At 36.7% G+C, this 14,068-nt stretch overlaps 1 protein-coding gene across 4 annotated transcripts in view; it reads left to right on the plus strand.

Moving 5' to 3' along the window:
- The window catches only part of ADGRG7 (adhesion G protein-coupled receptor G7), a 65,068-nt gene that overhangs the window by 15,384 nt on the left and 35,616 nt on the right, over positions 1–14,068 (plus strand). For 3 of the 4 annotated variants that reach the window (XM_033121136.1, XM_033121149.1, XM_033121142.1), the window contains exons 2-6: positions 5,409–5,522; positions 6,547–6,651; positions 9,832–9,944; positions 11,907–12,056; positions 13,493–13,590. In XM_033121136.1, the coding sequence (XP_032977027.1) occupies positions 5,409–5,522; positions 6,547–6,651; positions 9,832–9,944; positions 11,907–12,056; positions 13,493–13,590 (580 nt within the window). Of the gene's footprint in view, positions 1–5,408; positions 5,523–6,546; positions 6,652–9,831; positions 9,945–11,906; positions 12,057–13,492; positions 13,591–14,068 lie in introns of those variants that run through there. The other variant, XM_033121156.1, reaches the window with a different exon arrangement.

Raw genomic sequence — 14,068 nt, forward strand, 5'->3', positions numbered from 1 at the left:
CAGGTAGGTGTATCTTTAGCTTTGTAAGAATTTGCCACACAGCCTTCCAAAATGGTTGGACCATTTGAAATTCCTAGTAGCAAATTGCTCGAGTTCCAGTTGTTCCACATACTCAGCCACATTTGGCAACATTGGTTTTGTTGTAGCCATTCTAGTGGGGTGTGAAATGATATTTCATTGTGGTTTTAATTTGCATTAGTCCAATTACTAAGATGCTGAGTATTTTCATGTGCTTAGTGCCGTCTATATACCTTTTTTCATGAAATGTCTATTTAAGTCTTTTACCCAATTTAAAAAGTGGGCTGTTTGTATTCTTACAAGTAATGTGTATTTTTTTTACAATTTACAATTCTAATTTACAATTAGATTTACAATTCTAGTTTATACTTATGGATACATTTCCTTTGTCAGATATATATAATCTATCTATCATCTATCTATCTATCTATCTATCTATCTATCTATCTATCTATCTATCTATCTATCATCTATCTATGTAACATTTTCTCCTGATCTGTGGCTTCCATTTTTATTTTCTTAACAGTGTCTTTTGATGAGCAGTAGTTTTTAGTTTTGATAAGTCCAAGGCATCATTTTTTTCTTTTATGTTTAGTGCTTTTTGTGTTCTCTTTTAAAAAAAAATATTTGTCTTTCCCAAAGTGGCAATATACTCCTATATTTTCTTAGAGAAGCTTGATAGTTTTAGCGTTTGCTTTTATATCTATGGTCCATCTCAAATTGAATCTTGAGTGTGATATTTTTACCCAGTTAGTCCAGCACCATTTGTTGAAAAATCTTTCCTTTTCCAATTGAATTGCTTTTGTGTATTTTTTTTAAATCAACTGACTGATTATCTTATTCATTTATTTATTTATTTACTTACTTATTTATTTGTTTATTTATTTTTTATTGGGGAATATTGGGGAACAGTGTGTTTTTCCAGGATCTATCATTCGTTGTCCTTCAGTCTAGTGAAGGGTGCGGCTCAGCTCCAAGTCCAGTTGCCGTTTTCAATCTTTAGTTGCAGGGGGCGCAGCCCACCATCCCATGTGGGAATTGAACTGGCAACCTTTGTTGTTGAGAGCTCACGCTCTAACCAACTGAGCCATCTGGCCCCCCCCACTGGTTATGTTTTATCTATTTCTAAATACTTAATTCTATTCCACTGATGTATTTGTCTGTCTTTATGCTGATCTCATACTCTCTTGGTTGTGATAGCTGTATAATGAGTCATAAAATTAGTCATGTGAGCTATCCAAATCTGTTCTTTTAAAAGTTTGCTTCAGCATCTCTAGGTCTTTTATATTGCCATAAGATTTTTAAATAACTTTGTAAATTTCTACAGAAAAAAGTCTTTTGTTTCTGGATTTTTAGCTGTATCATTTTGGGGAAAATAGTCATCTTAACAACTTTGAGTCTTCCATACATACATGGCATATATCTCCATTTATTTAGATCTTTAAAAATTTCTCTTAATAACGAGGTCTTGCACATATTTTGTTAAATTTATTTCCAAAAAATCGATAAATTTTATGGTAATTTCAATGGAAGTGATTTTATAGTTTAATTTTCCAATTATTTGCTGCTAATACATTGAAATAATATTTTTGTATATATTTTGTATCATGCAACCTTGCTAAATTCACTTATCAATTCAAGTAGCTCTTTTCGAGACACCTTAGGATTTTCAACATAGGTGATTATGTCATCTTCAACAAAAGATAATTCTATTTCTTCCTTAAGTTTATGTTCTTTATTTCTTCTTCGCTTCGCTTCTCTTTCTTTCTCTCTTTCTTCCTTCCTTCCTTCTTTCCTTCCTTCCTTCCTTCCTTCCTTCCTTCCTTCCTTCCTTCCTTCCTTCCTTCCTTTCTTCTTTCTTTTTTTGCCTATAGCACTGGCTAGCATCTTCAGTACAATATTAAATAAAAGTGGTTGGAGCAATTATATGAAACTTTTTTCTATCATTCTTAAGGGGGGACGCATTCACTATTACACTATTTAGTATATTATTGGGAGGTTCTATGCAGATGAATCTTATCAGTTTGAAAAAGTTTCCTTTCATTCCCTGTTTGCAGAGAGTTAAAAAAATGTCAGATACTTTTTGTTCCATGAACTTATTGAAATGAACATATGGTTTTCCCCTTTTATTCTGTCATATGGTGAATTAAATTAATTAATTTTCTATTGTTAAACCAAGTGTACACTCCTGGGATACATCTCACTTGGTCATGGTGCATTATTGGTTTTATATATTCCTGGATTTGATTTGCTACTTTTTTAAAAGGACTTTTGCATCTATATAAATGAGGTTTATTGGTATGTAATTTTCTTTTTATGTCTTTCTCATATTTTGGTATCAGGGTTTTCCTGGGATTATGAAATGATTTGGGAAGTTTCCTCCTTTCTCTGTTTTCTGAAAGAGTTTGTATAATTGATGTTATTTCTTCCCTAATGCACTAGTAAAATTCTCTGGGTCAGTAGTTGATTGCTTTCCGGATTTTTTCCTTATCTCTGAGTTTCAGCAGTTTGATGATGATGTGTCTAAGTGTGATTTTCCTCATATTTATTTTGCTCGTGCTCTACTGAGTTTCTTGGATCTATAGTTTAAAGTTAATTAAATTTGAAAAATATTGACCATTATTTCTTCAGATGTTTTATCTGCCCTATTCCACCTCTTCTCCTCTCTGGGAATCCAATTGCATATATGTTAGACTGCTTGAAGTTGTCCCACATGTCCCTGAAGCTGTCTTTTTTAAAAAACATTTTCTCCCTAGATTTGAGAAGAATTCACACACAGACTTTGAACCTTTCTTCCATATGGCTTCCTCCATTCTGCAATATCTCCCTTCAATTTCCAGTTGTTGTGGTAGCCCCAAACAGGTTTCTTTCATACCTTAACTCATTAAGACTGTGGCTTTCTGCTGGAGTGTCAGCCACCCTTGCTATATCGACTGGGTAGTGCCCTTATTGGAAAGACTGTATAAACTTGGAATGCATTTCAGTTTCTATCTGCTTTTTATTACTGTCCAATGTCTTTTAGTAGTTTGTCTGTTTTACTTTTGTCCAGAGTATAAAATTGCTATCTGTAGGAGTATTAATATGGTACAATGTACTCCATCATTATTGGAAATGGAACTCTTCCTTCCCGTGTTCTTAAGGTTAGTTAATTTGGTCAACATCCACCTTGTCTTCAAATTTAGAGACTCCAGTGTCTGCAACTCAAAATAACCAGACACTAGATCCTAATAATCTTGTCTCAGGTATGCTTCCTGAATCTAACGACTCCTAACTTCCTTAGAGCTACTGCTTTATGAGGTGTGACAATTAAGTTCACGAACTTGCCAAAATGTGCTTACATTGGCAGCACTGTATAAATAGCTCGGCAAGGTTTCAGAACCTTGGTATATCAGTGTCTCACAGCTGTGTTCGTATCGAGGTGTGGCGGTGTCTTGCTGAGTGGTGTTCATTATTGTTGCGTGTTTTTGTGTGCCATTTTGAGAATGTCTGAACTTGAATTAGAGCAATGAAAAAATATTACATTTCTTGTTAAACTTGGCAAGAGTGGAAGTGAAATGAGTCCAACTTGTTAGTCCAAGTTTATGGGGATAATGCCATGAAGAAGACGGCAGTGCACAAATGGCTTAAGTGTTTTTCTGAGGGGAGAGAATGCGTCACTGATGAAGAGAGGTCAGAGTGGTCAGTAACGAGTAGAACTCATTGCAATGATGAAAACATTGTAAAAATTTGGCGAATTGTGCATCAAAATCATCAGCTGACTGTGAGAAACATAGCAGACCAAGTAAATGTTGATAGAGAAACAGTTAGGAAAATTTTAACTGAAAATCTTGGCATGAGAAAGGTGTGTGCAAAAATGGTCCTGAAGAAGTGCACTGATGAACAAAAGCAAAGGAGCGTCAAAGTTTGCCAAGACCTTCTAGAGAGGCAAGATGATGTTTTGGGCCATGTTATCACTGGTGCTGAAACATGGGTGTACCAATACGACCCTAAAGCAAAGCGTCAAAGTACACTATGGAAGTCAGCCAATTCTCCACGACCGAAAAAGTTCCGTCAGTCCAAATCAAGAGTCAAAAAGATGTTGCTAACCTTTTTTTAAATATCAGAGGAATTATTCATTATAAATTTGTACCAACTGGACACACAGTTAACCAAGTTTACTATTTGGAAGTGCTGAAAAGGCAGAATGAAAAAGTTAGATGAAAACGACCTGAACTTTTCGCCAACAGTTCATGGCTCTTGCACAGCAATGCACTAACTTACATTGACACTGTCTGTGAGGGAGTTTTTAGCCAGCAAACAAATAACTGTATTGGAACACCCTCCCTACTCACATGATCTGGCCCCCAATGACTTCCTTCTTCACCCAAAGATAAAGGAAATATTGAAGACATTTTGATGACATTCAGGACATCAAGCATAATATGACAACAGCTCTAATGGCCATTCCAGAAAAAGAGTTCCAAAATTGCTTTGAAGGGTGGACTAGGCACTAGTGTAGGTGCATAGCTTCTCAAGGGGAGTTCTTCAAAGGTGACCATAGTGATATTCAGCAGTGAGGTATGTAGTACTTTTTCTAGGATGAATTTGTGAACTTAATTGTCAGACCTTGTAGATTTGATCCTTGTTTAACTGGTCTTACTTGCCTCTTAGCCTCAGTCACTTCCCATATTGCTTGAGGTTTCTTCTTCTTAAAAAAACATTCTTTATTATGTTGATCACTTGTTTCAAGACTTCTCTAGGCTCCTGCAGGATTAAATACCCTTGGTGTGGTCTATAAACCACTCAAAATCCATTCTATGTCTTGCTATTGCTCTGCATAAAAACAGTGCTTCTGATATATTAAGCTTTTTTTCTGTTCCTTGGACACATCATAACTTTCCATGTCTTTGTGATTTAGTACTTTGTATCTTGACTACTTGGGCCATCCATTTGTATTTGACTCTTCTAGGTTTAGTCTTAAAATTCAATTCAAATACTTTCCTCACTACCTCTGGAAAGTCTTCCCTGGATAGGTTACATCTCTCTTCTATATTCCTACAGCACGTATAAATTTGTGTATTGACTTGGTTGGTCTGCCTATCTATCTATCTATCTATCTATCTATCTATCTATCTATCTATCTATCTAATCTCCTGTTTCCCTCAGTAGATTTTAATCTCTTTGTTCAGGGTGTTGTGTCTTTTAGTATGTTTTTTTTGGTACCTCTAACATTGTACATCCTGTATAGATTCTCAATGTATATTTTTGTTGATGATGATATCACAAAGAATATTTCCCAGCAATGGCACTTAAAGTAATAATTTTACATATGGAAATTAAAGGCCACAGACCCCAAAGGAGAAACTAATCAGCTGGTTCATATACTATTCTGTTATTTATTGTTTCTTTAGGAAAACCTCCCCCCTCATCAAACATCATTACAGGGATGTGCAGCAATGGTGGAACCTGGGAAAACAACAGATGCATTTGTTCAGAAGAGTGGACGGGACTGAGATGTACAAGGGGTAAGCTTCTTGATATAAAACTAGGGTGTGAATTTTAGGTGACTGTTGTGTTAATAAGGACAGCAGCAAAGTTTCTCGAAGCTTTTGTTAATGATTCTAGTAACAATGGCCATAATGATGATGGCTTTGAGATGTATTTATTAGCTAAGTAGCAAAAAATGAGTTTTCTTCTTAGGCTATTTACCTATATGTTCAATAAATCTTGTCTGTTTCCCAACTATCAAGTTTCTCTGTATATTCATCATTGCTTTTCCTTCAGGTTGCAGTGTCTAATACGGGATAATTGGTGATATGATTTTGTTGGTGATATGATTACCTTTCAATTGGTACTCTGCCTTATTACCCCATTTCAAATATCACAATTATAACGTATTCAACTCTTTTGAAATCAAGATGCAGCTTTCTTTCCAAGTATGTACTTAGATGAAGTTTTGGTCTTTTCTTACTTTTTCTTGGAGTGATCTTATTAATTTAGTGGTTTGATTTCAATCAATGGTATCGCAGAATCAAAGTTCAAAGCCAGTTCATGATCTGCAGTGTGCTTCTCAGCATCCTGCAAGCTTCATGCTGCCTGCTTAGGCAGCAGAGCCCCAGAAGCACGGTCCTATCATTTCCTGTACTCCTACCAGCCAGAATGTCCCACATACTCATGACTTCTACCTTTTTGCTTTGACCCACATCCTTATGATGCCCTTCGCCACTGTAGGCTCTATATTTTTAATTTTCAAGATTTCAACTAATCTGATACACTATCCTTGCTGATGTATTAGTAACCACATCCCATCTCTACCAAGTTATATATTGTGTGCATTTTAACTGGAAACTATTACTTAACATACTAGTTATTCTAATGGTAGTAACTTAACCAGAAAAGAAAGTATGGCATTGCTGGTGAGTCCTATAAGCCTTCTATTACCCTCCAAGTGATCCTGGAAAGTTTTGAACTTTGACTTTTATCTGGTTTGAAATTTGAAAAAGAAAAGTACAATGTATGATGGAAACAATTTTTTTCTTTTCATTATAGCTAATTTCTGTGAAAAAGGTACCTATGGAAATTTTAGTTTTGAAAGAATTCCAGTGGGAAGATATGGATCTTCCTTGCAAAAATGTGGCAAGAACACTCTAAATGGTATGTGCTTTTCCAAACATCTCCTCTGTTTAGGCATATGAATCACACTGCTGGCTCACACCTATCATCCCTCCAACTAGTATTAAGTCCCTGTGAGAGGCATCAAAGAAGGTTTTGTGGAAAGGTTTGGCTCCCTTTCATGATGCCAACGTTTAATGTTTAGGGTGCTACCTCACATAATTCTAATTTTCCTGAAGATATTAATATGGATCAGTTGTAAATTCCTTTTAATACTTCTTTGATTGGTTTATTTTTACAGCTTACTCTGTCTCCTGGAGTTTGATCAGGTTTACATCTGCTCTTTAAGTTACATAATTTGTCTCAATTTAAAAAAAAATAGCTAAACTATAGACTTATACCATATGTGGTTTCAAACTTCATATTTCTAGATAGAGATGCACAATTAAGTCTGTCCTCAGCTGGGAGTTCTTCTCCATGGTCATTTTAGGTATCCATCTTGGAACATTCTCTATCTTCATCATACCTTTCTTGAAACATGACAATCTTGCTTGCATAGAGGCATTCCAAAAATAAAGGAGCAAATAACATTTTATATTTCTAATATGCTCCCTAATGATATCCAGGATTTTGGTGATTTATTCGATTTCAATGGCACATCGTGTAACATCTTCTGAGAGTCGCCTTTAGAAATTCGTAGCTCTCTTTCCTGACAGCTTACAGCCCATGAAGCCATATGATTTTCCCTAAATGTTTACCTGTCTTTTACTTGCATTGATTTTCATCTGACCAATTATCCTAAGTCTCACATCTTTCTGCAGGTTATCATCCATTTCCTGCAGAACCGGATACCTCAATAACACAGCCAATTCTAGATCATTTATGAAAATGTTTGATAGGACTTCTGTTAGTAATGGCCCTGGGGAGAATTTAACATTTTATTTAGATATTTATTTTTGTGTATATCGAGGGCTCTTTGAAACACTAAATAATGTACTGCTCTTCCCTATGTGCTTTTTCACCTTATTTATTCTAAGCTATTAGGTAGACTAGCATTCCATTTGCAGAATCCAAATTGCTTCTGCCTGCATACATCATTCTGACTCAAGTATTTATGATAGATACTATTCTTTACATAGGTACTTCCAGCCTCTTGATTAAAAGCTCAGAAGGTAAAAATGGGGCTTTATCTGTACTGTACTTACATCTTATACTTGTATGGTATGTCCATGGATACTTATTATCTTAATTTTTATATGTCTTGTATGTCTTAAGTATTTCATAATAATTTATAAAACAGAGAGAGCTACAAAAGAAAAAACAAACAACTGTGTGCTACTGAATCAGGGAGAGTAAAAATATCAGCAATATACCCTTCAAGGGCTATCAGACTTGCTTGATGTATATCATTTTTGGGGGGGAGGACAAGAGAAACACTATATTTCAAACGGTTATTTATTTTCTTTTCTGAGCTACTATTATGAACATATTTATTATATGTACCCTTGAATTTCAGATTAAGCCCTTAAGATAACTTTAAAGATATATATTTTAACTATTGGCAAATTTGCTTTTGGTTTTATATTAGGAATTACTTCTAATAATTATTCAATTTTATACAGCAAATGATAAAAATACTTTCCAATGATTTTGAGTGGATATAGATGAAAACATGCATTTCAAATATGGCTGCTTAAAAGATAAAATCCTATATACACGTTTGAAATTTTCATTATGTAATAATAGAGAGGTGGAGCCATCATACAAGTTCAGATGAATTTAACCTTCTACTTTAAATGTTGTAGAAGCAATCTCTAATTTCAGTTTTTCTAGTTGTTCCCCAAAAAGCAGCTGCCCAAAGCTGGTCCTGAGGAAAGTTTGATCTTCTGACCAGCTATCCCTCTAATGACAGCTGGAGATGATTGCATCTATCAGCAGCCTCTTAAGTATTGGCCACAGGAGGAGACTGAGTAAGGGAAGCTCAGGGGACAATCCTAGGAAATAAACCCAATGATTCAACAAATGTTTACTGAGAGCCAACCAAGTGTCAAATAGGTGCTGCAATATGATAGAACTCTTTGCGTTTCAGGTGTTACCCAGATTTGGATAATAAAGGAAATATCAACTTATAATTCAATATCTAGTAGGAATTTTCATATTGTTTCTGTTCCCTCAGCCTAGTATTCCTTCATCACATCCAATCCAAATCCCTGTCCTTTGTTGTTGGAAGGCAAATCTTCCATGCAGACTTCAAAGGAAGGAACTACGTAGTCAGCTGGTCTTTTGAATTCCACACTTAAAAATCAAGACAACAAGTGATAGTGGTATCTGCCTAAAATATTCTTGTAGTAACTGTCTGATTCACTTTTCTACTGCTGCATATCAAACCACCTCAAATCTAATGGCTTTAAATAATAATGATTTAGATTTTTCAGTTTTGCGGGTTGACTCTGGCAGCTAGACTGGCTGGAAGGTCAACAACGACATCACTCGCATGAGGCATTGGTGCTGGCTGTTGGCTAGAGGGCATTAGCTGTCCTCGATGTGGCCTCTCATCCTCCAGTAGATTAAACCGCTTCCTGTGGGGACAGAGTCCCAGAGAGCAGTTTCCGGGCTCTCGGCCTCACATAGAAAGGTGCTGGCTCGGGCAGTAGATGGCCATCAGCTGTTACTGGTTAGCCATTGGCCACTAATATAACTGCCGTGGCTAAGTAGCAAGAGTGGATTGCAGTTAGTAAGTGAGGTTGGTTGGCAGAGAAGCAGAGGGCAGATTGTAGATCGTGTGGCTCCTGCTTCCTGTGTCTCCAGCCCAGCCACCAGCGAGAATATAGTGCTATGAACCCCCAATCCATGGCTCCGTTGGTGTTCCTTTTTGGCCTCACCGTATCCTGCATTCTTGTGCAGGGAGTGGGAGCTGAGACCCCGCATGACACACTTCCTTATATGACAGTCTCAGGACAGCATTCCAAGCAAGTAAAGCCCAAAACTCCAAGGCTTCTTGAGGCCAAGGTATGGGACTCACACAATATCATTTCTACAACATTCTGTTCGTCAAAGCAAGTTATGAGGCCAGCCAAGGTTAAGGAAGTAGAGGAACAGACTCCCACCTCTTGATGGGAGGAGCAGCAAAATCACACTGTGAAAGAGACATGTATACAGGAACAGGCAGTTACTGTGGCCGTCTTTGCAAACACTGTCTTTTCTTTTTTCTTTTTATGAAAGCGGACAATCCAATAGCAACCGCGCTGTGCGATCATACTGAAAATGGAACGATACAATTACAAAATGTGACAGTAGGAAATTGCAATGAAAATCTGCAAACCCTGGAAAAGCAGGTATGCCACATGGTCTACGTGGCAATGGGCAACTAGAAAAAACCTGATGGCTAAATCAATGCTTTTTAAAACTCTTCAATTAGAAATAACAAAAACTAGTACTAAAATCATTTTTTTTTTAAATTGACATCTGTTTGTGAAAAAGGACAGTTAGACATGTTGGTTCGGCAAATTTCAGTATTATCACAATCTAAGGACTTTTTGAGACAGGAAACTCCAGAACCTGATGGTAATCTCAAGGCTGTATCCATGAGCAGGTGAAATAGGAAGTAATCTGAGTAGATGTCTTTTCATGCAGATTAATTATTTTGACTAAGGATATACCCAAATGCAAATACATGGAATTGCTAACATCTGGGGCTAAACAAAGGGAGGAAGAGGAAACTTTATGTGGTCCTTCTAGGTGCTGGGCACAACCTCCACACTAGTATCAAGCCAAAAAGGCCAAATTAAACTATATTTCCTCTCCTTCCTCCTAACACTAACTCTAAGCCTAATCGTACTTACCCTCCACGAGTAACCTCTAAAACAACAACTACCCCCACAAGCAAAGACCACCCAGTAACAATCACCAACCAAACTCCATAACTATATAAAGCAGCCACACCCATCACCTCCTTACTGAATACCCCAGAATCTTCAATACTATAAATAACCCAATCTCCTATACCATTCAACTCAAACACACCTTTCAACTCCTCACTGTTTAATACACATTAAATACATATTAGAACACTGTTTAATACATACGTTATCTCATTTAGTCTTTATAGGACTTCTGTGAGTTAGATGTTTTTCCCGTGTGATAGATAATTAGAGCAAATGGCACTGATTATTGAGCACTGACTGCATGCTAAACACTGCGGAACAGATTATGTACGTTATTTTATCATATTTAATTCTTATAGCAACTCTATAGATAGGTTTTAAGGTATCCATTTTATAGATGAGGAAACTGGTTCTAAGAGATGCAGTGTTTTGCCCAGGAACCACAGCCAAAAAGTGATGGGGCAGCTCTTGATTTTAAAATCCACACTGTACCACACTGCTTCCCTAATTATAGATGGGCTGGGATGGGGGTGGGAGTGGGGATGGTAGCGGTGTGTGGAGGTGGCTGCCAACCACGTAGGTTGTGCTAATCACACAGACTTCCTTTTTTGGAATCTGACAAACCAGTGTTTGACTATTAGCCCTGCCACTTCCAAGCTGCGTGAAGTTTGGGTGAGGTCCTTTCCGTCTCCAAGGCTTTAAATAGGGAGGAGGATGCTCAAGTCCCAATGTTGTTTTGCATATTAAATGTGATAATACCTGTAAAACATTTAGCAAAGTGCTTAGGATGTAGCAGAGACCTGGCTATTGAATGAGAACATTGTTTCTATCTACTAATTGGATATTGTTTCCCATTCTTTCCGAAGCTTGAATAGCCTGTAACCTTGGTTTGATTTTTGAAATGATACTGCCATCTAGTGAAAACTGAGCCACACACACACACACACACACACACACACACACACGCACACATACACACACATGTTGACCCTCAGCTCCACTAAAGACAATGTGGTGCACAACACCGAGCCCAGGGGCCAGTTGGTACCTGGAGAAGTTGTCAAGCTCGGTGCTTCCCAAACTATCTGAGCTGAAAAGCTAGTTTTTAAAATTTCCAACCCATTGCAGACCAATAATCTTGTAAAATGCAATAAAAATGAATTACTTGGAACATGAAATGAAAAAAAAACATAATAAACAAACCCATTAAAATTATTAGCTTCAATAGCATAGAATTGTTATATAAGTTTACAATTATTATTTAAGTTATACAAGGAAAGAAACATGAAAAATCGGGCGAATGTGATGTTCAGGAGATTAAGGCTCAACTAAATTCTGATTTATTCATTTGCAGTTGCTCGCAAAGTGTTTAGACATGGTTGTATAAAGTCAGTTTTTGTTTCATTTGAACAGATAGACAATATCACACACTCGTCTTCAAATATTTCTAAAGAAGCCCAGGTCTTAACATCTGATGCCAGTAGATTAACTCCTGAAAACGTCACTTCTGCTGCTAAAGTGGTTGGACAGATCTTCAACACATCCAGAAATGCTTCAGTTGAGGTAAAACTCACAAGGTTTTTAAAAAGGGGAGGGAAAGAAAGTCGTTCCAAACTCCATTCCTTATTCCATGAGATGGACTCGGGCATGGTTTAGGTTGCTGAAAACCGTGTTGTAGAGCATGCGTTCTGTGAGACGCTCAAAGAAATAAACAAGGGCTCCTTGTCCAAATAGTCTCTTTCAGGATAATCACAATGATCATTATCATGTGAAATCTGGAAAGATCTGGAACAAAAAAAAAATCTATTTTTCCTTATTAATATATTTACCAACTGCCTTTGACCTTAGCATCCCTATTCAATTCCAAGTAACTAGTGTGCTAAGGAACTCACTTTGGAACACGCTATTTTAAACTCTGATCTCTTTCTGCTAAGTATATTTGAATTTGAATTTTGGCTTTCCAAAAACCTGTAAGTCTAGTTTACATTTCTGATATTATAGCCTGTTCCTAGTTTGCATTTCTGATATTATAATCTGTTAAACTCTTGTACCTGAAAACAAGAACTACAGTCAACAATAAACATTTACCAATTGGCACAGCTTGAGTTCTGGTCAAACTGGGCTATAAACCACCAATACAGACTGACTCCATGTCTACCAACTGAATATCAGCATGGCCTAAAAATATCTACCCCTTTCTTCTGTTCCCTTTACATGTCTAATTTCAAAAAATAGTTTTATGTTACTCTAGGTCCTTTGGAAAGTAAGTGGGATTAAAATCACAAATTAATAAAAATAGAATTGAAAGATAAAAAATAATGATCATCAAATGTAGAATTTATGTTTCTTTATTTGTTTGCCTGTTCCTTTGTTGCTTCACTTTTATACTTGAAACCTATGTAATTTTACTAACCATTGTCACCCAAATAAATAATTAAAAAAATGTAGAATTTACGGAAGGATTAGCCAGTAAAGACAGAAGGGTATCAATACCCCAAAAAAGGGCAGTAAAACAGTAACCAAATGACAAGTGATCCTTTCTGATGTACTCCTGATTTTTTAATTATAAGAAGACTAGAAATAATTTTATTAAGTCTAATAGTTACTAAGTATAACTAATAAATTATATTCAGTATTGTGGGCTGTAACATTTTGACAATCAGAGCCCTGCACTCATCTTATTTCATTTCTGCTTTTGTATCCACCCATCTGTTTTTGTGTTCTTGGGAGTGGGACAGAGGCTCTGTAAAAGACCTTGCTCTGAGGCCATATTCGGAGACCTAAGCTGTCTAACTGACTACCTTAACTTATATTTTCACTGTGCCTTATTTTTATTCTCTCTGCCATCTTATGTAGGAAAAAAAAAGCTTTTAATTCTGAAAAATACTTGCCTCTAGGTTGCCACTATACCAGTAGTACCACTCGATATCATAATAATTCATGATAACAGTGGTCATGATATATGTCATCTATAACCATTGGTGTCTTCTTTCTGGCAGGCAAAAGTTGTTGCTGTAACCACAGTGAGTCAACTTCTAGATGCCAGTGAAGAGGTTTTTGAAAGAGCTGCTGCTGCTGCTGCTAATACCCTTGAAACGTAAGCACAATTCCAATTTGAAAGAAAACCTGACAAAATGCTGTTCACTTTCCTAGGTTAAAGCATTAACAGAGATGTCTTTATTTCTCTCACGGATGCACTAGCTGGCTGATTCCACTGGAATTAAGACTGAAACCTTGACTTTCTACCTGACCTTCAGTTACTGAATGGAGTGGTGTATGTCAACTCCTAGTTCCAAGCGTGGCCATGGATAGAGAGTAACTGGCATGATTTAGATAAGCACTTGTTTTCCCAGTCTTAGTTTGATATGCCTACCGTTCCCGGACAGGAATTCCCACCCATTCTCAGGAATTTTTTTCGCTTTCCCATTCCCGAATCCTGAAATATAAACTGTTTTCTGTTCTCCACAATGAATCGTTTCCACAGAGTGATGGCCGATACTTCCAACCACCTGGGTTCAAGGAGCTGATTTTCCCAATTTCCTGACCAACTTTTCTCAGGATTCGGGAACAGGAAA

This window comes from Rhinolophus ferrumequinum, chromosome 2 (genome assembly GCF_004115265.2).
Source record: "Rhinolophus ferrumequinum isolate MPI-CBG mRhiFer1 chromosome 2, mRhiFer1_v1.p, whole genome shotgun sequence".
Taxonomy (NCBI): Eukaryota; Metazoa; Chordata; class Mammalia; order Chiroptera; family Rhinolophidae; genus Rhinolophus; species Rhinolophus ferrumequinum.